This window comes from Trichosurus vulpecula, chromosome 9 (assembly GCF_011100635.1).
Source record: "Trichosurus vulpecula isolate mTriVul1 chromosome 9, mTriVul1.pri, whole genome shotgun sequence".
NCBI lineage: Eukaryota > Metazoa > Chordata > Mammalia > Diprotodontia > Phalangeridae > Trichosurus > Trichosurus vulpecula.
The window spans coordinates 152,231,992-152,258,263 of record NC_050581.1 but is presented as its reverse complement, the minus strand read 5'-3'; the positions used below and the strand labels follow the sequence as shown (position 1 = coordinate 152,258,263).

The following is a 26,272-nucleotide window of genomic DNA, read 5'->3' as shown; positions in this document are numbered from 1 at the left end:
AAAGGGTTTGTGATTATGGGGAGGAGCCAGAGACTTTGGAGTCAGTGATTCCAAAGTTTCAAGCCTGCTAGGAATGGTATCATCATGAGCAGAAATGGGAAATTTAAGGGGCAGAGACAATTTTGAGAGCAAGATGAGAAATTTCATTTTAGACATATTTAGTTGGAGGTGATGATCAGGTTGAAGTGCCTGGCAAGCAGCTGGAGGTGTGAAGCTGTAGACTGGGAGGAGGTTGAAGACTATAAATGTAGTTTTTAACAGTTATCTATGTAGATGCTGAAGGTGATAGTTGAGGCCATGGTTATGAAGTAGATTAGTTAGGTCTCTAAAGAAGATTATAAAGCAGGAAGAGCAGAGGGTCAGGGACTAAACCTTATGGAATGCTCATGGTTGTTGAAGGGGAAGGAGAAGAGGAACCAGAGAGGATAGTTCAGAGTCAGGAGGAGAACCAGTCCAATCTAGTATTACAGGAGCTCAGGAAGTAGGAGGGTCTTAAGGACAAGATGGGCACCAGTGTTATACAGTATAACCATGGCAGGTAGGATGAGAGCTGGGGAAAGGCATGGAAAGTTTGGAAGTTACTGGTAACTACCCTTTGAAAGTGTGGGGGTCATTGGAATAGGTGTCAATGGAAGCTAGGTTGCCACAGATTTAGGAGGGAGAATAGATGGGGAAGAATTGTAGAGGCAACAGGTTTGGACCATTTAAGAAGTTTAAGAATTTAAGTTTCCAGCAGTGACTAGAAGAATCTTTTTCACTATGTTTTTTAGTATCTGAGCAGTCTTGCCTAATGAGTTTGTTGGGAGATGTAGTTAGAGACTGTTGAGGAACATCTAATTGACCCTAGCAACTAATAAACAGTTTTTGAGCATAGGTCTTCATTTAAGGAGTTTCAAAAGAAATCTCTGCTTTTTTTTTTTTTTTTGCCTCTCCAAAAATCATGAGTTTTATTCTTTTTTTCCCAATCAAGTTGCAAAATTTAGTAACAAAACTCAATCTAAGGGGGTGTTTGTCATCATTAGGATCTTTAAGGATATGTTTGTATCCTTTGTTGCCTTCCAGGATTTCCAGAGCTTCTTGTTCCATTATTAAATTCTTATGATATCTTGCCAAAATTAAATTAAATTCTAAAGCTCTGTCCTTTATCAAGCAAGGATTCATTATTAATTTATTTTTGCAGTAATTAAGATATAGTGAGAAACAGCCTGCAGATTTATAAGTAGGAATAGACTGTCATTAAAGATGGGCAAAGCCCAGAACATGAAGTATAGTAGACGTTTATCTAAATTAAATCTAGTCTAGCTCCTTTCATTTAGAAGCTAGTCTTGAAGTTTGTTTGTTTGGTTTAATTCCACTATGTCGGAAGCTTATTTTCTTTCATAACTTTTCAAAATTTCTTTACTGTTGAGCAATGGTTTTAGGGGAAGAGTAAGTCAAAAAACTGTTAAAATTAAAATGAGTGATCTGTCTCCACCCCTCTTGGCAACACTTGAGCATCCCCAGTGCTGGTGGTCAGGGTCCTGTGTAGTAACCATTTTATCTCTTCCCTAGGAATGCTCCTACCCCAGCCCACTGCTGTCCAGCCATCGGAACTCTATTTAACACCAACACTCTTGAGTCCTTCAAAACTTCAGATAAGAAGTTACTTCTGGAAAAAACAGCAGAGGAGGTCAGATCTAAAGGAGTGTCCCACTTAAGGATTTCTTTAGCCTGGCCTCTATTGAATTGTGAGCTCAAGTGTAAAGGCCTGCCCTAGTGCTTCATACATAGTATTTTTATTTTGATCTATTACTCTTCAGTTATTATCATAGAGCTCCAACTCTAGTGTGGGGTGGGTTGGTGGGGGTACAAGAAAGAGCTGTCTAACCACTAGTTTCCTGATGTTCGCCCTTGGGTACTCCAGAAATTGGTGGGAAGGAAGTTGTCCAGTGAAACTCGTTCTTCGACAAGCTGGGGTCCTTCTTGGGATCTTGGACCAATATCTACTACACTTAGATTCTGTACCTGGTTTGATTTGGATTCTGTCTTGTTCGTCCCTGAAAGGGAGTGAGCTAAATTTCTCTTAAGAAAGAGGTATTCCTAGTCTCTGTAGATAACCAGTTTCCTGAGAAAAACTTGATGGATCTGCTTAGTGTGAAACAAATGGAAGCATATTTTATTAACCTAGGAATTTTCCCCAAATAAGGAAAGAAATGGAATCTGTGGCCTTTTTCTGTTGCATGTTTGTTTCTCTTCTGAGTTGGGGAAGGTATAATAATGTATAATGGAGTCACATTATATAAGCATTTTATTTACTCAAATTACACTGGATTCAGCAAAGAGAGAGAGAGAAAAGTAATTTAAATCTGCCCACTGTTCTGCTGAATCAATGCCTATAGTGTACTCTGACAGGTAGATAGCCGGTCTCTAGATCTTCCTGATGGTCAGGGCAGGGGTCTGTTGAGTCCTAGGGCTTGCATGATCATAAAGGGGGGAGGTATTTTTGAAGTACCTTACACTCCAGTCTTTAGCCAGGTTATTTCTGCCCCCAGGCCTCACTCCATTATTGCGTAGATTATTGCACCAGAGCAGAGGGCCTGGGCCAGGAGGGGCTTTGGAGTTGGACCTAGACTGTTGACCACTGAGGAGGGGAAAGGCTAACAGGCAGATGGCAGGTCTCTCCTTCTGGTCAAAGTGGGGGTCAGTGGAATGCTGGGGCCTGGCCAGGTATTTCTCTAGGATTTAGCCTTCTCTGATGCTGTTGCCCACCGTCCCTGAAGAATTTGTAGGCTCCTTGAAGGTGGGAGTGGTTTTTGTCCCCCCTGCCCTCCTTGCTGTAGTGGGTACTTAATAGAAAGTGCTCATAACTTCTAAGCCAGGCCCTTAATTGAGCTACAAAGCAGAGCCAACAGTTGAGATGTAGGTCCCTGAACAAACCCACATCCCCTGTTGCTCTTTTGTTGGTTAGTTTTGTATTTGACACGAGAGCTGAAAGCTCAGAGATACCTGCTTCTTCCTTGCCTTGACCCTTTCTTTTCTTACCACAGATTTGGGAATCAATAAAATCAGGCGCTGCTCTCGAAAACCCCGTGCTCCTTAACAAGTTCCTGCTCTTGACATTTTCTGTAAGTAAATGCATTTCCTGCTGCTCTGGGGACACAAAGCATTGCTAGTCACAGTTTGAGAAATGGAGAATCTGGTATAGCACAGCTGAAGTCTTAGTGCCAAGGCTTTTGTGCCCTTGCTGCCCTCCTTATTGATGGCGCATCCTTGACTGGAGGAGCCATAAGATGCCCTTTACCAATTTCCTTTTATTTTAAGTCACGTGTGTGGAGTTGGTAGATTGCCAAGAAATCACTAATTTGCACCTAGGTGGTGCTTTTGTGTCTTTGTGGTTACACAGAGCTTGATTGTTAGGCACTTCAGCCACTAGAGAATGGAGCTCTTGCTTGGGCTTGATCTATGACCAGGGGACTTGCTGGATCAGGGAAAATCATACCTTGTGTTCTTCTGTTTTGAACATTTGGATCCCAGTGAAATCAGCAAGAAATAGTTCTTAGATATGCATTTAGATGGAAAATTAGCCAGGCAAGTAACGTTAATGATACTTTTCTTTTAAGAGAGAAATAAGTAGTGTGGTGTTGTGGATAGAGAGGTGGCCTTAGGAAAACCTGGGCTCAAGTCCTGCCCCTCACATGTTCTGGCCGTGTGACCCTGGGTAAGTCACTTAACTTTTCCACAACCCAGGCAAGTTTCTGACACTACATTGTTGAGAAGGTGTGGATTTACATTGGCTTGCTTATTTTTCTAGCTGCCTTCTTGACTTTGGATTTTGTTAGCGTTGGGCTCTGCATCCTTCTAGTGGGGAGATTTCTGATCTGAGCTTCTGTCCTTTTATGTTCTTCTGCTGCTTTTTCCCAGCTCAGTCTGGGGGCCTTCCAAGTTTTCATTACTCCCAAAGCTTCCTGTGATCCCAGTTTACTGCCTTCCTGGTTCGAGTGCTACAAGTTCCTGATGCAGGTTTGGCTCTTTTGGCTTGTGTGTGGTAGAGTTTCAGTAGACTAAAGCTGGACTCTGCCACTGTGAGCCTGCTATAAGGCTTGGCAGATTCAGAGGAACCAAACTGCTGACTCTTCTTTGGTCTGGGACACTCCTGCCCTGTGGTTATGCTGTGGGCTTATGTGCTAGGCTGAAGGCTAGAGCTACTTACTTACTTAGAGCCTTACTCCTGGGCTCAGAGGCACATAACTGGGTTTCTGGAACTTGATCTGTGGGGCTGGGGCCCTCTGGGTCAGGGACTTGGAACCTAGTATGGGCAACAGAGCTGCCAGAAGCCCAGCGTTTTCTGAGGGGAAAACGTAAGGGGGTTGCTGGCAGTGCTGTGACTGTGGACTCTTTGAGGGGCTGGGAGCTGACAGCCCTCTGACATGGATGTTAGAGAAGGCAACACAGAGGAAGTTCACAGCACTCTGACGTAAAATGCTCCAGAGACATCTGAAGTCTGAAGCGCTATGACCCATGACTCCAGCTTGAAACCTGCCAGCATTTTGTAGGTAGATACACAAAAGAAGGTGGAAGCCAACTGCAGGTGTCTGGCCACTCCATGTGTAGGAGGAAGTAAATCTTGGCCCTGGCTCTAAATCCCAAACCAGAAGTGGAGGCTGTAGAAAATGCTTAATAGAGTAAAGAAACTTAATAGAGTAAAGTAATAGAGTAACAGAGTAAACTTAATAGACTAAAGAAACTGTGGGTCAAGAGATGCCCAAGAAGCACACTCACAAGAGGAGAGTAGCTCCACAAGCACTGTCAGAGCCTCAGGAACAAACAATGACTTCTGAATGAAAAGAAGCAAGAAATTTAAAAATGAAAAAAGAAGGGAAGTAAGAGGACTCATGGAAAGAATTGGAAGAGGAATAAATAGCTTAGATCAGAAGGTGTATAATCTTCTCTAAGTAGTAGACTTCTGAAAATTTGAATGGAGCAAGTAGCACTCAATGACTCCAAGTGACAACAAAAAATATTAGAACAAAATCAAAAGATTAGAAAAAATATAGGTGAAAATGTTGGGTATCTATTACCTGAAGAACCGTGGTGAGGTGAGATCACTTGAGGCTCACTAGACTCCTTGAAAACCATGACCTAACAAAAAAAGTCTGACTAGTGTATTTAAATAAGTCATGAAAGAAAACTTAGAACTAGAGAACAAAATAAAAAATGGACAGAACCTACTGATCATTTGAAAGAAGCCTCAAATTGAAAACTCCTAGAAATATCATAGCCAGAAAGAAAGAACTCATATACTGTGGAACCATAGTGAGGATCACATAAAACTTGGCAGCAACTTCAGTAAAGAAAAATAAATCTTGGAAAATGATATTCCAAAAGGCAAAAGATAAAATAGCAACTATGCCAAAAGAGGAAATCTTGGAGTATTAACACCCAGAAAAGTAGATACATTTGAGTCATTGGAAGGGGCTCAACAGTAATGAAGTGTTGATTATTCATAGGAGGAGGAGAAAAGACAAGTAACTCCAGGGGATTAAGAATTGTAGAGGAAATGTCTTCAACAACTGCCCCACCCCCTCAAAAAAAAAAACCCCAACAAAAAACAACAATCAGACTAACTAGGATCATAGGAGTTTGAATTCAGGCAAAGGGTTGCACTTGAGGACCTAGAGGGCCACATGTCACCTTGAGGCTCCAGGTTCCCTACTGCTGAATCTGGTCCAACCCCTTTCTTACATATGACGAAACTTAGGCCTAGAGTGAGGAAGTGACTTTACCCAGGGTCACTTTAGTAGTAACAGAGCTGAGGTTCAAACCCAGGTTTTTTGACACTCTTTCTACTAAACAGCTCTCTCATCTTATTTTGTATTGTAGTTATTTGTGCAAGAGTCATATCCCCTTCCTAGACCTTAAGTATTATGGAGCAGCAACTATTGTCTTAGCTAAACTTTAGCCACCTTAGCTCCTAGCATGTTCTATATACGTATTTGGTATAAGATAAATATTTGTCAAATTGAATTAAATTCAACTTGAGGGTTCTAAAATATTTCCCAGTAAAGATTTTTTTCCTATTGAATTGGTTTTTCCCCTTTTGCAGAAGTATACTTTTTTTTTTTAGTACGTATTTTTCAACATTGCTTTAATTGTTAATACCCTAAGTTAACATCTTCAGAGATTAGTTCCTGAATGTTTAGTTTAACTGAGTTGCAATGTGGAACTGTTTTTTTCTTTTGTTTGTTTTAGGTGGGGTTTTTATTTTTAATTTTTTTGTATATGGGGCAGAACTGTTTTTTTCTTTTGTTTGTTTTAGGTGGGGTTTTTATTTTTAATTTTTTTGTATATGGGGCAGAATATTAGGACACTCAATCCTTGTGACTTTTGAAAATGACCAGATAAGGATCCCAGGACATTGTGAAATCCCTGGTCTTGAGTTTGTAACTTTTCTTAAAATGGGAAGTATAGCAACACTTTTTTTTTCTTTTTTGAAGCACATGACTTGCTATATTGAGTGATATTTAAGTATTCGAGGGTAAATACTGAAAAGCCCTCAGAGCTTTTCACATGTAGAAAACATAATCATATTATTAATACAAAAGTTGCCAAGTACCAGTATGATTATGCTGCTACATGAGTCCTCAGAATGCTACAAATCTTCATTACTTTTCCTCACACTGTTTCCTTGTTGGCTCTTGGTACCATCATCAGTTAGAAGAAAAATTGGGAAACGAAATGATAGTGTTTCAAGAAAATCATGGACAAAAAAGTGAGTAGCTTGGCAAAGGAAGCACAAAAAATACTGAAGAAAATAACACTTTAGAAAACACAATAGGCCGAATGGTAAAAGAGGAACAAAAATCCACTGAAGAGAAGCAATTCTTAAAATTCAGAATTAGCCAAATGGAAAAATATGTACAAAAAATTCACTGAAGAAAAGAACTCCTTAAAAAAGTAGTATTGGCCAAATGGAAAAAGAGGTACAAAGTTTACTGAAGAAAATAATTCCTTAAAAATTAGAATTGGGCAAGTGGAAGCTAGTGACTCTACAAGACATCAAGAAACAATCAAACAAAATCAAGAGAATGAAAAAATAGACTATGTGAAATAGCTCATTGAAAAACAAATGACCTAGAAAATTGATTGGGGAGACATATTAGGCTACCTGAAAACCATGATCGGAGAAAAAGCCTGGACCTCATATTTCAAGAAATTATAAAGGAAAACTTCCTGATATCCAATAACCAGAGGGTAATATACAAATTGAAAGAACCCATCAATCACATCGTGAAAGAAATCCCAAAATGAAAACTCCCAGGAATATCATAGACAAATTCCAGAGCTCCTAAGGTCAAGAAGAAAATATTGTAAGCAGCCAGAAAGAAATAGCACTAATATCATGGAGCCACAGTCAGGATAACATAAGATTTAGCAGCTTTTACGTTAAAAGTTTGACAGGCTTGGAATATGATGTTCCAGAGGGCAAAGCATCTGAGATCAACCAAGAATCAACTACCCAGCAAAACTGAGTATAATCCTTTAGGGGATAAAATGGTTATTTAATGAAACAGAGGGTTCTTGATAAAACCATTCCTGATGAAAAGACCAGAGCTGAATAGAAAATTTGACTTTCAAACACAAAACTCAAGAGAAGCATAAAAAGGTAAACATGAAAGAGAAATCATAAGGGATTCAATGAGGTTAAATTGTTTACATTCCTACATGGGAAGATGGTACTTATAACTTCTAAGAACTTAATGATTATTAGGACAGTTAGAAGGAGTGTACTTAGAGGGCTCAGGCGTGAGTTGACTATGATGGGATGATATTCAAAAAAATAAAATTAGGAGTTGAGAAGGAGGGATGCACTGGGTGAAGAGGGAAGGACGAGACAGAATGGGGTAAAATATCTCACATTAAAGAGGCACAAAAGAGCTTTTACCATGGCGGGGAGGATGGGGGTTTTTATTCCCTACTCTCATAGGAATTGGATCAAAGAGGGAATAACATACTCAGTTGGGTATAGAAATCTATCTTGTCCTACAGGGAAGTAGGAGGAAAGGGGGATAAGAGAAGAGGGAGGCAGGGACTGATAGTGAGATAGGGCCTGAAGGGGGGCAGATGGGTGGGGCATAGTCAGAAGCAAAACACTTTTTTGAGGATGGACAGGGTGAAGGGAGGGAAGGAGGGAGGGAGGGAAAGAGAGAGAGAGAGAGAGAGAGAGAGAGAGAGAGAGTGAGTGTAGGATGAGGGGGAATAGGATGGAGGGCAGTAAACAGTTAGTAATGATAACAGTGAATGTGAATAGGATGAAATACCATAAGCAAATTAGGGGAGCATGGAATAGTTTACCTGTTAGATCTATAGATAAGGGAAGAATTGATGACCAAACGAGAGAGAGAGAGCTGATTACATTAAATTAAAAAGTTTTTGAACAAACAAAACCAGTGCTGCTGAAGGAAAGCAGAAAAGGGACAGGGATGGATTTTCTGATAAGTTTCTCTGATACAGGCTTCATTTCTCAAATATATAGAGAACTGAGTCAAATTTATAAGGATACAAAGCATTCCCCAAGTGATACATTGTCGAAGGATATGGACAGTTTTCAGATGAAGAAATCAAAGCTATTTGTAGCTTATGAAAAATGCTCTAGATCACTATTAATTAGAGAAATACAAATTAAAAAATTCTGAGGTATCTTGTCACAACTATCAGATTGATTAATATGACAGGAAAGGACAAATACTGGAAGGGATGTGGGAAAACTGGGGCACTAATTCACTTTTGGTGGAGTTGTGAACTGATCCAGCCATTCTGGAGAGCAATTTGGAACCATGCCCAAAAGGCTATAAAACTGTGCATACCCTTTGATCCAGCAATACCACTATGAGGTCTGTATCCCAAAGAGATTAGAAACAAATGGAAAAGGACCTTTATGTACAAAAATATTTATAACAGCTTTTTTTTGTAGTGGCAAGGATTTGGAAATCGAGGGGATGCCCGTTAATTGGGGAATGGCTGAACAAGTTGTGGGATATGATTGTAATGGAATACTATTGTGCTATAAGAAATGAGGAGCAGGATGCTTTCAGAAATACCTGGGAAGACTTCAAAGTAAAGTGAGCAGAACCGGGAGAACATTATATACAGTAACAACATTATATGATGATCAGCTATGAATAACTTTGCTATTCTCATCAATACAATGATCTAAGACAGTTCTGAAGGACTTATGAGGAAAAGTACTATCCACCTTCAGAGAAATAACTGATGGAGTCTGAATGCAGATTGAAGTACATGTTTTTAACTCTATTTTTCTTGGGGGTTTTTTGGTCCATGTTTTCTTTCATAACATGACTAATATGGAAATATATTTTGCATGACTGCAAACGTATAAACTATGTCGTATTGCTTGCCTTCTCAATGAGGGGGGTGAGGAAGGAAGGAGGAAGAGAATTTGGAACTCAAAATTTGAAAAAAAACAAATATTAAAAATTGTTTTTGCATACAGTTGGGGAAAAATATAAAAATAGATTTAAAAAATAATTGTCTTGAGAAGAATTTGCTCAGATATAAAAGCTATTAACCTCATTTACAGAGGAGGATGCTGAGTCTCAGAAAGATGGATTGAATTACCCAAGGTCACATAGTTATATTATGTTATTTTATTTTATTTTGTGAGGCAATCAGAGTTAAGTGACTTGCCCAGGGTCATGCAGCTAATAAGTGTCAAGTGTCTGAGCCTGCATTTGACCTCAGGTCCTCCTGACTCCAGGGCTGGTGTTCTATCCACTGTGCCACCTAGCTGCCCCAGTTACATAGTCATTAAGAAGGAGAGCTAAGACTTGAACTTGGGTTTTCTGATTCTAGAGCTCACATTTACCTTGTAGGTCTCAGGGAAAAGAATTCCATTTTTTGAAACAAAACTTTTGTTGCAGTTGCCTTCATTTTGTAACCTACCTATGCAAGACACTTTATATAACATATTCCATGTAGAGGGAATTTAGGAGAAGGCAAGTCCATTTTCTGACTTATTCACTGCTGCCTCATAGACAGTGCTAATGCTAGAGATATAAAAAGTGGAACAAGCTCTGCCCTTCAGGAGCTTATAGTATGCTACAGGAACATGCACACGCACATGTAAATGCACAGTTCTTGGAGGAAATAGACAGTTCTTAACACCTGAAAGAATAAGGCAAGTTTAGTTACGAAAGATAGCAAAGGAAACGCTTGGTAAGATGGCTTCACTTATAAAGCAATTCAGGGGTCATTATTTTAGTAGTGAGCTCAGTTTATACAGAAGTGAAGAACGTGTTAATTCTTAGGTTTTAAACTCTTGCCTTGGTACTCCAGCAAGTAGAGCACTAGGCCTGGAATCAGGAAGACCTGAGTTCAGATCTAGTCTGTCACTTTCTTAGCTGTGTGAGCTTTGGCAAGGCATTTAACTTGTCTGCCTCAGTTTCCTCATTTGTAAAACGGAAATATTAATAGCACCTACCTCCCAGAATTATTGCAAAGTATTTGGCAAACTTAAAGTGCTATATAAGCACTGCAAACTATGTAAGGCCACAAATGACCTTATAAAGGTTTATTATCTTTTTTTTAATTTAATATTTTTAGTTTTCAGCATTGATTTTCACAAGATTTTGAATTACAAATTTTCTCCCCATTTCTACCCTCCCCCCCGCTCCAAGATGGCATATATTCTGATTGCCCCATTCCCCAGTCAGCCCTCCCTTCTGTCACTGCCCCCCATCCCCTTTTCCCTTACTTTCTTGTAGGGCAAGATAGATTTCTATACCCCGTTGCCTATATCTTATTTCCCAGTTGCATGTAAAAACAACTTTTTTTTGAACATCTGCTTTTAAAACTTTGAGTTCCAAATTCTCTCTCCTCTTCCCTCTCCACCCACCCTCCCTAAGAAGGCAAGCAATTCAACATAGGCCACATGTGTATCATTATGCAAAACCCTTCTACAATACTCATGCTGTGAAAGACTAACTATATTTCCCTCCATCCTATCCTGTCCCCCTTTATTCAGTTTTCTCCCTTGACCCTGTCCCTTTTTGAAAGTGTTTGCTTTTGATTACCTCCTTCCCCTGTCTGCCCTCCCTTCTGTAATTCCCCCTTTTTTATCTCCTTCTTCCTTATTTCCTGTGGGGTAAGTTACCCATTTGAGTGTGTATGTTATTCCCTCCTCAAGTCAGATCTGATGAGAGCAAGATTCGCTCATTCCCCCTCACCTGCCCCCTCTTCCCTTCCAATGAACTGCTTCTTCTTGCCACTTTCATGCGAGATAATTTACCCCATTCTATCTCTCCCTTTCTCCCTCTCTCAATATATTCCTCTCTCATCCATTAATTTTATTTTTTTTTAGATATCATCCCTTCATATTCAACTCACCCTGTGCCCCCTGTCTATATATATATATATATATATATATGTGTGTGTGTGTGTGTGTGTGTGTGTGTGTATAATCCCTTCAGCTGCCCTAATACTGAGGTCTCATGAATTATACACATCATCTTTCCATGTAGGAATGTAAACAAAGCAGTTCAACTTTAGTAAGTCCCTTATGATTTCTCTTTCTTGTTTACCTTTTCATGTTTCTCTTGATTCTTGTGTTTGAAAGTCAAATTTTCTATTCAGCTCTGGTCTTTTCACTGAGAAAGCTTGAAAGTCCTCTGTTTTATTGAAAATCCATATTTTGCCTTGGAGCATGATACTCAGTTTTGCTGGGTAGGTGATTCTTGGTTTTAATCCTAGCTCCATTGACCTCCAGAATATCATATTCCAAGCCCTTCAATCCCTTAATGTAGAAGCTGCTAGACCTTGTGTTATTCTGATTGTGTTTCCACAATACTCTAATTGTTTCTTTCTGGCTGCTTGCAGTATTTTCTCCTTGATCTGGGACCTCTGGAATTTGGTAACAATATTCCTAGGAGTTTTCTTTTTGGGATCTTTTTCAGGAGGCAACTGGTGGATTCTTTCAATTTCTATTTTACACTCTGGCTCTAGAATATCAGGGCAGTTTTCCTTGATAATTTCTTGAAAAATGATATCTAGGCTCTTTTGATCATGCTTTCAGGTAGTCCAATAATTTTTAAATTATCTCTCCTGGATCTGTTTTCCAGGTTAGTGGTTTTTCCAGTGAGATATTTCATATTTTCTTCCATTTTTTCATTCCTTTGGTTCTGTTTTATAATATCTTGATTTCTCATCAAGTCACTAGCTTCCCCTTGCTCCAATCTAATTTTTAAGGTAGTATTTTCTTCAGTAGTCTTTTGGGCCTCCTTTTCCGTTTGGCTAATTCTGCCTTTCAAGGAATTCTTCTCATTGGCTTTTTGGAGCTCTTTTGCCATTTGAGTTAGTCTATTTTTTAAGGTGTTATTTTCTTCAGTATTTTTTTGGGTCTCCTTTAGCAAGTCATTGATTTGTTTCTCATGGTTTTCTCACATTACTCTTATTTCTCTTCCCAATTTTTCCTCTACTTCTCTTACTTGCTTTTCCAAATGCTTTTTGAGCTCTTCCATGGCCTGAGACCAGTTCATGTTTTTCTTGGAGGCTTTTGATGTAGGCTCTTTGACTTTGTTGACTTCTTCTGGCTGTATCTTTTGGCCTTCTTTGTCACCAAAGAAAGATTCCAAAGTCTGAGTCTGAATCTGAGTCCATTTTCGCTGCCTGTTCATGTTCCCAGCCAAATACTTGACCCTTGAGCTTTTCATCAGAGCATGACTGCTTGTAGAGTATAGAGTACTTTGTGCCAAGCTTGGGGGGCTGTGCTGTTGTTTTCAGAGCTATTTCTCACAGCAAGCTCTGCCACACCAGCACTCTTCCTCCCCCAAGAATAGCCAACCCGGACCGCGACTCAGATCCAAGCAGGCTCTGCACTCCTGCTCTGATCCACCGCTTAATTCCTCCCACCAGGTGGGCCTGGGACTGGAAGCAACTTCAGCTGTAGCTCTGGAAGCAGACTCAGAGCTGCACCACCTCTGCCGCTCCTGGGGTGGCCAACTGCGAACTCCTTTAACTCTGTCCCAGCAGTTTTGTCCCACTAACCTGGTCTGTTGTCTTTGGCATTTGTGGGTTAGAAGTCTGGTAACTGCCACAGCTCACTGATTCAGGGTGCTAGGGCCTGTTACACCCGGCTCCCTGTCTGGTTGTTCTGGGTGCAGCCCATGCTGGGCTCTGCTCCGCTCCCAGCTCTGTGTGATAGACTTTACCCAGAGACTATCCAGGCTTTCCTGGGCTGGAGCCCTGCTGCCCACTGCTATTTCGTGGGTTCTGCAGTTCTAGAATTTGTTCAGAGCCATTTTTTATAGGTGTTTGGAGAGTCCTGGGGGAGAGCTTTAGGCAAGTCCCTGCTTTCCAGCTGCCATCTTGGCTCCACCCCCCCTTATTATCTTAAATTATGGAAGATTTGCATTCTGATATAAAGTTGGTTCAGAATAGATAGTCTTTGACAAAACTTGCACATTTCTTTATGCTTTTCTTCTCAGTTCTTAAAAAAAAAGTAGCTTTGAGAAGTTAGAGCACCAATATGATAATACTATATTATTAATGCTCTAATGCCTAATTCTTCTATTTCTCCAGGATCTAAAGAAATACTACTTCTACTACTGGTTTTGCTACCCTGCCCTCTGCCTTCCAGATGGTGTAGCCCTTCTTCAGGAGCCAATACGTTTGGATCAAAAGTTTTCTCCAAGCCAGGTAACAAAACAAAACAGAACAAAAAAGTAAATGTGGGCTGTGAACTATTACTGTACACTTTCTGGCCTCAGAGGGTAAGGGGGCAAACAGGCACATTTCTGGGTAAACAAAATGTTAATCATGGTCCTCTGGAGGCTGATGATCTGAGCATTCCTATAAATTACTTAGTGGTGGTGGTATCACCTGAAAACCTGGGGAGTTCACTCAATGCTGCAGTCTTTTATGACACAGAATTCCTAGTCGAAAGAAGCAAGTTGTATCATAATGGGAGGTGGTTGTAGTGGACAATGAGGCATAGACTTTGGTGTAGACAAATACGTGGTTTGGGGAAAAGCAATTCAAACTATGGCTTTTAGGATGATGGGCCCTAAACTATCAGTTATGGCCCAAGAAAAAGAGCTTGAGGCCATTTAGACTTTTTTTTTCATACATGATTATTTTTTAATTCAGTTTTTATCTGACTTTTTCTTTATTTTAGGCTCATTACTTTATTTTTAAACATTTTCCTGACACCTGTAAGGAAGGCAGCAGATTACAGTGGATAGAGTCAGGAGAGTCTGGCTTCAGCTCCTGCTTGGGGCACTGTCAGGTTGTGGGACCCTGCAGAAGTCATCCAACCTCTCTGACTCTACTTCCTTATCTGTGAAATGAGGGGGCTGGACTAGATGACTTGTGACTTCCCTTACAATTCTACTTTTTTTATACATGATGATCTTTTTGTGTTTCTCACCGTCATCATTTGTTGCTTTGTTTTCCCCTTCCCCCATGCCACCTGTACATTGGACCTATCCTTAGACAAAACAAAAACAATTAAGCACAACCGACTGACCAACATTAACTTGTTTCTTGGAGCTCTCGGCCCAACATGCTGAAGGACAACAGAGGGTATCATCAGGAAGGGTTTAGGAACACAGCAGAAAACATCCTCCCCTGTTACCAGGTCAAAGTGCTTCTGCATCTGAAATATTGTCTCAAGTTATGGTCTTTGGATTTTAAGGAAAACATGATAAAGCTAGCAGAGACTAAGAAAGACATAAAATAACCAAGTGGAGGAACTTTTCTAGGAGGAAAATTAAAAATATCAGGTCCCTTTGGTCCCTCAAGACAAAGATCACTGGAAGAAGTAGGAAAAATATATGCAATTGTGAGGGATACTAACAATTTGAACATAGACTTGTTCTCCCATTGAAATCATGGCACTGTTATATTAGAGCTTAAAATAATTAGTTCTGGGATTTATAAGAGGGGTTTGACAGAGATAGAAAACTTCCCTCAAAATTTATGGAGTCAGAAAATATAAAAAGCTTCCAAAAGCTAAAAGTCAAGTTCATGGATCCATAATGGTTTATGAAGGGACTGTTGCGATGTAGTAGGTACAGCCCAACCTTTTGAACTTGGCATCAGAGGGAACAATGAATTCCCATGGATGTTACTGTTCCCCTTGAAGAAACCGCCCTGCTTGTCCATGTCAGGGATGGAATACTGAGTGTGATGTCAACGGGCGTATTTTTCTGCTCTTTAGAGCACTGATACATATATATTGTTACCACATTTCAGTTGTGGCAGTTCAGAGCCTTATAAGGGCATGATTGGTTGTTTCCAAGTGTTGGTTTTAAGTTTATTCTTAATTTGTGTCAGCCTTAATGATTTTCCCATAGACTTTAGTAATAATGTTTTCTGTTTTCAGATTCAAGCCCTTGAATGTGCATATGATAATCTTTGCCAGGCAGAAGGAGTCACAGCATTGCCTTACTTTTTAATTAAGTATGACGTAAATTCCGTCCTGGTCTCCTTGCTTAAACACTGCAGTGATTTCTTCCAAGATCAGAGGAAAAAGGTTAGAAAAACTTGTTGTGTGATTGTGGTCTTTGGTGGGAAAGAAACCCTTGGTTTCATATTATGATTATAAGTATAATGCAAACTCATTTAGATTTATTAACTTTTAAAAATCTAGTTAAAACATTTCTGTATGCCTTGCATTTGTCCCCTTTCTTTCTCAAATAGTTCCTCCTTCTGACTTCCCTATTTCTGATAATGGTGATATCTTTCTCCTAGTCCCACAGCCTGAACCCTCAGTTATTTTTTCATCCTTTCTCTCTTGACCCTTTCCCTCATCCAAATCAATCACTAATTCTTGTCATTTCTTCCTTCACAATGTTTATTTAACTATTCTCCTTGCTTGCTATCTCTTCCTCCCTTTATGCTCCTTTTTGCCTTGCTGCCAGATGAATCTTACCACAATATTGCTCTATCTGGTTTCTCCTGCCCAGTGTAATCCAGCCTCCTTAGCTTGGCATTTGGGACCTTCCATACTGTGCCTGTTTGCTGTTCTGCCTGATTGCTCTCCTGCTATTCCTTCATGTGAATGCTTTGCTTCCACTAAACTGGGATACTTATTTATCAACCACAGACTTCTTACATTTTCCCACTTTGGTGCCTCTTCTTATATCTTTCCCTCTGCCTAGAATGCTCCCCATTCCCTTATTTTTGCCCAACCTTCGAGTCCTAGGCTAACCTCTTCTTTCATGAAGTCTTCACTGATCACCGTAGCTAGAAGACATCTCTACCTCCTCTGGACTTGTAAAGAAAAGGCTACTTCCCCAGGCAGGAAAAGGGTGACTGAAAAGCTACAGTCTCACCTGGAGCTTGACACTTTGGGTGATCAAATGGAAACCATTTCCTAGAAGAGTTCTCCTGTCGAGTAGCTCAATCCTTCTGTCACTCTTGTCTCTATCATTTACATTATGCTGCTCATGTGATGCCTTGGGTTATTTGTGTGCATGCCATCTCTCCAGCTAGACTGTAAGCTCTTGGAGAGCGAGAACCATGGCTTATTCTTATGGTCTGCACAGAACTAAACACAGTGCCTTGCTTACAGGAGGCACTCACATATCTTGTCGAATTATTAAGTTCTATATGCATATTAAGTATATGCATATAATTGTGTAACATTTATATGTGTGTATATATGTAGTCATGTGTACAGCTACACACATATTTATTATCATTGTTATTGTTTTTGTTATTTTGAGATTGGATTTCCTTGCCTTACTCAGGCTGGAAGTACAGTGGCTACTCACAGACCCTGCCCTAGTAATGATCAGTATGGAAACTTTCATTTACTTCATTTTTTCTACCTGGGCTTGTTCACTCTTCCTTAGGCATCCTGGTAACCCTCTGCTCCCTGAGGCTTACCATGTTGGTAAGGACTCCCACTGGGTTTTAGCCCTACTGCAGCTCTGGTCTCCCACACTTGAGTGATCCACCAGTCTCAGTCTCCCCAGCAGCAGGGACTATAGACATATACCCACTGTGCCTGGTCACTAAGCTCCATAAAGGTCCATTGGAAATTATCAGTAGCATGCCAAGTTCTGGATCAAAAAGGAGATTGTAGATTAAAAACTAACCCGATTAGAGTCATGAAGTTATGAAAATGGGATAATTTTGATACTTTCAGATATATAACAAAACTAAAAGAAAGGGGATCAAGTCATGTTAGAATCAAATTTTTAGTCTGACCTATTTCATATCTTTTTTTTTAAACCTATTTTAGAAAAATCAGAATTAGCCTCTTGTGGTTTTTATTGTCAGCTGTTCCTATATTGATCACTGATCACTGAGTTCTGCTAGCAATGAGTTTGTTTTTTCTTGATTGGGTCTGGGAGAGCAGCTGCTGCAGCACTTCCAACCTGGACAAGATAGAGAGATCCAGTTCCTACATAAATAAATACAAAGAATTGGACCTGTACTTTTTCCCCCGCTGAGTGAAATGGGCTAGAGGAGCTACCATTGGAGCAAGGCTTGAGCCCAAGGTTATCATGTTAGGAAGATTGTGCCAGGGTCCATTCCCTAAGAGACAGTGAGCTCTTGACACAAGAAATGAGGTCAAGACAGAAGGAAACCACTCTCCATGCTACTTGTCTTTTGTCTGGCAGTTAGAATTATTTCCTTAATGCAAATTCAAGTATCCTCTAGTTTATTTCTGATTTTTGCAATATTATAATAAATTACCAATTTTAATTTTTATGGATAATTCTTTTTTAACCTCAGCTCCTAACTGGTTTTTTTCAGCAATGAGTTATGCAGCTTGCTTAACCTTCATATTTCTCTAACTTTATTCAGATGCTTAAAAAGAAATACTTTCCTACTTTTTCTGTTCTCCAAAGCCTTAAGTTTGGAATGAAGTGATCCACCCTCCAAAGAAGCTGCTGCCTCCATACCTCTGCTGTTCCACATTCAGGGGACACGGTCCTCCTCCATCTCCGCTTCTTAGACTCGTTAGTTTTCTACAAAGCTAATTTCAGGTGTCTGCTGTGGGAAGCTTTTCCTGATTGTCCCTACTTATTGGGACTCTCTCACTCCTCAGATTATCACGTATATACTTGTGTTTGCTTATGGCTGCCATTGTCCTTGTATCCCAAAGCCTAGTACAGTGCCTTTGCTTGTAGTAGGTACCTGGTAAATGGTAAGAGATCAAGAAGAAGGCCCCAGCCCATTGGTGGACTCTCTGTGACAGATTTAGGGAAGGACATGGAAACACAAAATGGGCAGGTCTGGATGCATTGTATTCCTCATCATTGAAGGAAGTGGCCACATTGATGAGATCTCAGGGACATCAAAATACCAGTGTGAATGGCTTTAAAGTCATCCTATTTTTAAACTAAAATTACTTTAATAGGGAACTAGATATCAAATTCTTAAGTCTGATTAGGGGATTTAAAACATAACAAGTACACCATAAGAACTCAGTTCGTATCATGAGATTTTTCTGCTTGATACATGAGGGCACTTTTCCTTATGGGTAGCACGACATGGTTCCACTTTGATTTCTTTTTCTTTGTTTCTTTTTTTTTTTTTTTTGAGGGGGGAGGCAGGGCAATTAGGGTTAAGTGACTTGCCCAAGGTCACACAGCTAGTAAGTGTCAAGTGTCTGAGGCTGGATTTGAACTCAGGTCCTCCTGACTCCAGGGCCAGTGCCCATTTTGATTTCTTAATGGAGAGGCAGGCAGCATGGTGCAAAAGGAAGAGGGCTGAGTTCAAGTCCTAGACTTTGCCATGCTTTGGGGTGCAGAGGTCCCCCAGGGAGCTCCCCTTTTACTCCTGAGGAGGCAGTGACTCCAGGAGGTAGTAACAAAGAAGGGTGGTTTCTGGGGGCAAAAATGATTGTGCCTAGATGTTTGATAGTAACCTGGGTGACTTTGGGCAAGTCCCTGCGGGCCTCAGTTTCTTCAACTGTAAAATGAGGGGATTGGACTAGAAGACTTTCAGGGTTCCTTCAGCTCTAGATTTTTGATGCTGTGAAGAAGTGTGGAAAGGACCACTTGAGTTTTCTAAGCAGGATAAAGTCACTTGGAGAACTAAGATTTCAGAATTGATAATCAGAATGCAAATGATTCCCACAAGATAATTGTTGAACTCTTCAAATGGGCCCAGGTACCCCCTGGAGCTCCTCTCCTGACGTAGTTTACTCAGTCATAGAAAATGATGTGCTGCCCTGTCCAGGGTCTGCAGTCAGAGGGTAGCATCATTTAGAAGCACACAGGTTTCTGAGGGAGCACCAGTGAATCAGGGCTTATCAAGTGCCTTGTGTGTGTCACTGAGTATAGTGATAGGGACCAGAGGGTGCAGGGGTCACACCCATCCCTTCCTTCAAGGACTCCAAGAGGCAGGAATCACCATGGGAAAACAGAGCCCTAAATGAGAAGTAGTATACAGCCAGAGCACTCCTTTGGCCACATGATAGAGCATGTGCCTCCCTCTGACTGCCTGCTCTCATGTGTCCCAGTCCACCAGGCATTTAACTGTGTCACCAGGTTAAGGCAGGCTTGAAAGGGAATAGAAGTCACATAATTGTGGCCTGAAGCCTGTGGGGAGGGGAAGGAAGAGGAGGAGAGAAGAATATGCTTTGGCAATGGACTGATTATGCAGATGAACAGCTCTGGCCAGAGGGATGGTTGATGTGGATTCTTCTGTCATAGCTAAATTGATCATTTCCCCCATTGCCAGCTGCCTTCCAGAGTCACTACCCACCCATCAACCACAGCGGAGCTGCTTTGGAGTCAGAAGGCAGTCTCCTCTCTGCTCCTACACTTACAACTTTAGGGTCATGGGTAAATTACTTAATCCACCTAAACTTCAGTTAATGTTGATAGGAAGATCTTTGTAAACTGTACTCAAGGAAGCATTTATTCGGTGCTTACAATGTTCACGGCCCAGTACCAAGCTCTAGGAATATAAGGAAAAAGTAACAGTTCTTCCCTTCAAGGAGCTTATATTCTATTGGGGGAAGACCACACAAAAGGGAGCTGAAGAGGGAGGAAGGTCAAGAGTTTTGGGGGCAGAGAGATCTTCCAGGGTGAGGAGGCAGCTAAGACATGATGGTAGAGGTCTGAGTCGGGAGCTGAAGTGGAAAAGAAGAGTATGTACAATGTTGGGTATTGCAGTACTTAGAAAGGTGTGCAGCTATTAATTTTACTGTTTCAATTCCCCCTCCGTAGGGGTAATTCTGTATACAATTGAATGCGGAGAGATTTAGACTAAAACCATTGTAGGAGGTCAGAACAAAAAGAGCGAAGAAAGGACAAGAATTTTGTTTTAGACAGATATTTAAAGTGGTGATAATACCTGGGAAGAATAAAACTCCCTGCCTCTTAGAGTGGTTGTAGGGAACCATTTGAAAAACAATCTGCTATGTAAATGTGAGTTGATTTCTGTTTCTTAGTCTAGAGAGAAATAAAAGTGGGAGGAGCCAAGCCAAATTTCTCAGAATGGATTTAAAAACTTTAGCATCCCCAGACACTGAAAACAACACACCACAGCGTTCAGGGTGGAACCTAGGTGGTAGAGTAGTAGAAAGAAGGGCAGCAGAGCGCCCCACCCATAAGCAACTAGAACTAGCAAGGAGGAAGGGGTATGGGGAGAAGCAGCATCTAAATCTCCTCACCTGTACTGATCAAAAGAGGGAAGGACATACACACACAGATACAGAAATATTTTTCATTCAATTCAATGGAAACCGAAACTGGAGGGGATAGGGAGAAGGGAGGGAAGAATTAGGCGGAGAATAGACCACGGGTGGGATTAATCCTAAACAAAATAAACTCCTAAGAGTAGATCTTGAAGAAGGGCTTTAAAAAAAGAATAGATAAGAACCTGTGATGGGAGTGGAGGGAGGGGAAGAGGAGGAAAAGGTAAGAGAAAGAATACAACTAACAGCTGTTTCTTGAAAAAAAAAACCCACAATAAAATAGACAACTGTTAGCTAATTTGATTTTTAAAAAGAAAAAACCAAATTAGCAGTGTCAAAAAAGGGTAAATCACAACCAGTACAGAAGAAATAAATTATTAGACACCTTTTTACCCATTTATATGCCAATAAAACAATCTAGATAAAATAAATGATATTTATCTAGATAAATGATATTTACGAAAACATAAAATGCTCAGGTTAGCAGAACAAGATAAAGGACTCACCACAGTTTCAGAAAAAGATATTGAACAAGTTATAAATGAGATCCCAAAGAAGAAAGCCCCGGGACCAGATGAATTTACAAGCAAATTCTATCAAACATTTAAAAAGCAGTTAATTACAATACTACAAAAGCTGTTAGAAAAAATCAGAAAAGGAGGAGTCCTGGCAAACTACTTCTATGATACAAATGAAGCCCTGATACCTAAACCAGGGAGAATTAAAAGAGAAAGAAAACTATAGACCAACATCCCAAACGGATTTCAATACAAAAATTTTAAATACAGTTTTAGCAAAAAGTTGATAGCAACATGTCACAAAGATAATATACCATGATGCAATAAAAGTATGAGACCTAGAGTCAAGAACACCTGAGTTCCAATCCAGCTTCAGCCACTTACTATCTGCGTGACCTCGGAGAAATCTCTTAACCTCTTTCAGACTTAAATTTTACAATCTGTAAAGTGGGACTGATAATAATATCTACTTCCCAAGGTAATATTTGTAAAGCACTTTGAAAACCTTAAATCTCATATAAATGTTAGCTATTTTGATTACCAGGAAAGCAGAGCTGGTTTAATGTTAGGAAAACTATAGACCTAATCAGCCATATTAATACCAAGATCCTTAAACATAATATGTTTATATCAATAGGTGCAGAAAAAGCTTTTGACAATATACAACACCCATTCTTGTTAAAAAAGCAAAACATGAACACATAGGAATAAGCAGTCTCTACAACAGAATCAGCAGCAGGCTCTTTGCCACATGAGAGGAGCCTAAAGGCGTTTAAAACTTCTTCTCCAGGTGGACATTCAGCTAGAGGGGGATTGATTTCTACCTGAGGTATATGGTCATTGGCTTCAGCATTGATTGATGATGGTCTGTTGAGAACACTATGGAGGTGTTCAGCCCATCTCTCCAGGATCATGTCCTTATTACTGATCAATGTGGCTCGCTCAGCACTGAGCAGTTGGGATGCACCATAGGTCTTTGGCCCACAGATAGCCTTCAGGGCATCATTAAAGCTCTTTGGATTGTTATCAGCCTAAAACTGAATTTCACCCACCTTCTTACTGAGCCAAGAATCCTGCATCTCTCTAAGCTTCGCTTGCACTATACTTTTGAGGAAGTTAAAAGCTGCTTTCTTAGAGCCAGATGAACTTTCTTGCCAGTAAACCCCGTGGAGTTGTTTTTTGTTTAGTAGCTATTTTACAGAGAGCTCACACAAAGTAGGCACTCATATGGTAGTCAGAAGAAGCGATACATGGGCAATCTCAAGGTCTCTCTGGAGAACTTTGGGATTGATTGTGAGACAGGGGAGATACTGGCAACGGATGGGCCAGCATTACATGACCACCTCAAAGGAGGTGCTGTGCTCTGTGGGTGAAGCAGAATTTCAGTAGCTCAAAAGAAATGTGAGATGCACAAATTTAGAGACATTTCCGCTGCAAATGTTCATACAGACTATCTGTGCCTGACCTGTGTAGAGCCTTCCACACTCCTGTTGATCTGATCAGCCACAGTCAGACACACTGTGTCTCTGACATAGTGATGTCATTTGGGTCCCCTTTGAGAACAAAGGACAACAACCAACCAACCAAGCAGCCTCTATCTAAAACCAAGAATCAGCATTATCTGTAATGGGGACAATCCAGAGGCCTTTGCAGTTAGATCAGGGGTAAAGCATGAATGTGCATTATCATCATTTCTATTCAGTATGATGCTAGAAATGCTATCTATAGTGATAAGAAAAGAAAAAAATTGAGAGTATGCAAAGCCAAAGAAGAAATGAAATTATCATGTTTTACAGATATCATGATTTACTTAGAGAATCCTCGAAAGTCAACCAACAGATTAATTGAAATAACTAATTGATTCATAAACTGCAGTCTATGAAACCCCACCCCAAGTCTTTAGCATTTCTATATATTAACCAACAAAATCTAGGAGGAAGAGATAGAGAAATTCCACTTAAAACAACAGAAAGCATAAAGTACTTGGGTGTTTGTTTGCTAAGACATACACACATGAATATAACTACAAAAACACCCTTTATGCTAAAAATAAAAATGACATATTAATTCAGTGCCACACCAATCAAACTACCAATGGTTTACTTTATAGAACTTGAAAAAAATGATAAAATTTATCCCCGAAGAACAAATTTTAGAATCTTAAGGAAAATGATGAAAAAGTGGGAAAGAAGGAAGCTTAATAATATGTATTCTCAAACTATATACATATCAGTAATAAAAACAATTTGATACTGGTCGAGAAATATGTTGATTAATGGAACAAATCAGGTACATGATTTTTACAGAATCAAATGAGCACAGTAACCTAGTGCCTGATAAACTCCAAAATCCTGGTTCTTAGAGTAAGAACTTAGCATGTGAAAAAAATGTTGGGAAGTCTGGAAAATAGTCTGGCATATCTTACACTATGTAAAAGGTGGCTCCAACTGACTACATGACATATACATATATCTATGCATATATATATGTAAATACATATATATGTAGTAATATGATAAATTAGAAGAGCAAGGAAGAAATTATCTGTCAGATCTCTGGATCGGGGAAGAGTTCATAACCAAGCAGGAGATAGAGAGGATCACAGGAGGTAAAACAGACAATTTTGATTAACATTAAAAAAACTTCACACAAATAAAACCCATACAGCTAAATTTGGAAGAGAGCAGGAAAACTGGGAAATCTTCCAGTAGGTTTCTTTGATAAAAGTCTCATTTCTAAGATATCTAGGGAAATGATTCATATTTATAAGAATAAGAGCCATTCCTCATTTGATAAATGGTCAAAGGACATGAACAGATAGTTTTAAGATGAAGAAATCCAATTTATAAATAGCTATATGAAAAATTCTCTAAGTCACCAATAGAGGAATAGAGACAACAATAACCCTTCCACCTCGCACTCATCAGATCGGCTGAGTTGACAAAAAGGGAAAATGATATTGTTGTAGGGGCTGTGGGATAACAGGTATATTAATGCATTGTTGGTGGAACTGTGAAGTGGTCTAGCCATTCTAGAAAGCAATTTGGAACTATGCCCCCAAGGTTCTAAAATGTTTATTTCCTTCAATCCAGTGATACCAGTATTAGATAATATATAATAATAATATAATAAAAGAAAAAGATCCATATGAAAATGTAGCTGCCCTTTTGTGGTGGCAAAGAATTGGAAAATGAAGGGATGCCTATCAGTTGGGAAATTGCTGAACAAGTTATGGCTTATGAATATGTGGAAGAATATTGTATTATAAGAAACAATGAAGGAGATAGTTTCAGAGAATCCTGTGAAAACTTGTATGAACTGATGCAGAGTGAAGCAAGGAGAATCAGAACAATTATCTATACTGTGACAATAATATTGTAAAGATAAAAGATTTTCAAAAAAGCTTTCTGATTAAAAAGATTTCTATCAATGCAATAACCTACTACGATTCCAGAAGACTCCTAAGGGAACATGCTACCTACCTCTTGACAAAGAGGTGATGGATTCAGGTGCAGATACACACACACACACGTACATATGTACATACATACATACATACATAATGTATATATTACAAATATAGTATGACAGAATCTGATGTTAATATATACATAATACACATATGTATGTGCTCATATATACATATATATGACATCTGACTATACTTTTTGTCACAGAGGTTTGGTTTTGTTTTCTCAGTGAGGAGAGAAGAGAAAGTAGGTTTTCATTAACTGAAAAAAAACATTTTAAAAACACAAAACTAGGTTAGTTTAAATGAGTATACTAAAGTAATCTCTTTGGAAAAGGAAAAATTACCCCTAATACAGATATACTTCATTTTCCTGAAAACATGGTTGCAAATGTGAATCATATTTTTCTTACCCCTTTGCATTACAAAATAGAATTATACTCCACAGGAAAAAAATGACTCATATACAGAGTAAAAATTACACTTGATGATGCACTAATGCCTTTGAAGGAAAAACAGTAGTTATTTAATAAAACACCTAATGATATCCTTTTAGTATATATTTGAAGTTACTGTGTGCAAGGTACTGTGTTAAGCATTTTACAGATAGCCTATTTGATTTGGACAACAACCTTGGGAGGTAGGTGCTTTTATTCCTACTATACAGGCAAGGAAACTGAGGCAGACAGAGGTCAAGTGACTTGCCCAAGGTCACATAGTTATAAATATTTGAGGCCGGATCTGAACTCAGCTCTTCCTGACTCCAGGCCCAGTGCAGCATTCTATCTACTGTGCCTCCTAAACTGCCTCTGGGTCATAAGAACATTTATTTAGGATTCTAGGGTAAGAGATTTAGAGCTAGAAAGGACCCGGAAGGCTGCTTGGTCTAGTCCTTTCATTTTGCAGATGAGAATGCTTAGGCCCAGGTTGAGTGGTTTGCCCTGGCTCATACAGGTAGAAAGGGCAGGGCTAGGAATTGAATCCATCTCAGTCCAGTGGTCTTTCCTCTCTACCATGTTGTCTCCCTAATAAATCTATTACTCTGGCCCAAAATTTCATTACTTTCTAGCCAACCTGGGCTCATTGTCTTGGCTGCTCCTCAGCAGACATAAGAGCTGCCTCTGGGCTCATGTTCCTTCTGGTGTGATAGCCTGGCCAGAGATTGTGTTCTAGTAGCAGAACCTTCTAGAACCCATGGTTTACCTCCATATCATGATGGCTTACATCAGAGAAACGCTTTAGTAGAATCATCTTAGTACTCAAAGTAAGCCTTTAAAAAGCACAAATGCCCTATTGGGAACTATATTCCTTTGTGGCTAGTCTATTTCAAGTAAGTTCAGTATTTCCCTTACCCAGGACTTACTAGCTAGATTTTAGCCATTTGTTAACCTCTCATTTCCTGCGATTTAGGCAGATTGGTAAATGGGTTATTTAACCTTGGACCACTTGTACATATGGTGAACTTGCTTCTCGATTTGATCTTGCTCTAGACTGATTTCAAGGGCCCTTCCTGGGCTTCTCTTCTGGACACCTGGGTATGATTTATATCATTTCCCCGAATGTGAATTTAAGTATACATGAAACTTGTTTTGCCAAGCGGGTGGATGTTTAATTCTGGCCTCATTTCTT

The 26,272-nt window shown here is 39.7% G+C and overlaps 1 protein-coding gene across 3 annotated transcripts in view; it reads left to right on the top strand.

Moving 5' to 3' along the window:
• The window catches only part of ATG7 (autophagy related 7), a 244,062-nt gene that overhangs the window by 10,662 nt on the left and 207,128 nt on the right, over positions 1–26,272 (top strand). For all 3 annotated transcript variants that reach the window (XM_036738091.1, XM_036738093.1, XM_036738092.1), the window contains exons 4-7: positions 1,552–1,669; positions 3,027–3,104; positions 13,573–13,689; positions 15,377–15,526. In XM_036738091.1, coding sequence (XP_036593986.1) covers positions 1,552–1,669; positions 3,027–3,104; positions 13,573–13,689; positions 15,377–15,526 — 463 coding nt within the window. The remainder of the gene's footprint in view (positions 1–1,551; positions 1,670–3,026; positions 3,105–13,572; positions 13,690–15,376; positions 15,527–26,272) is intronic.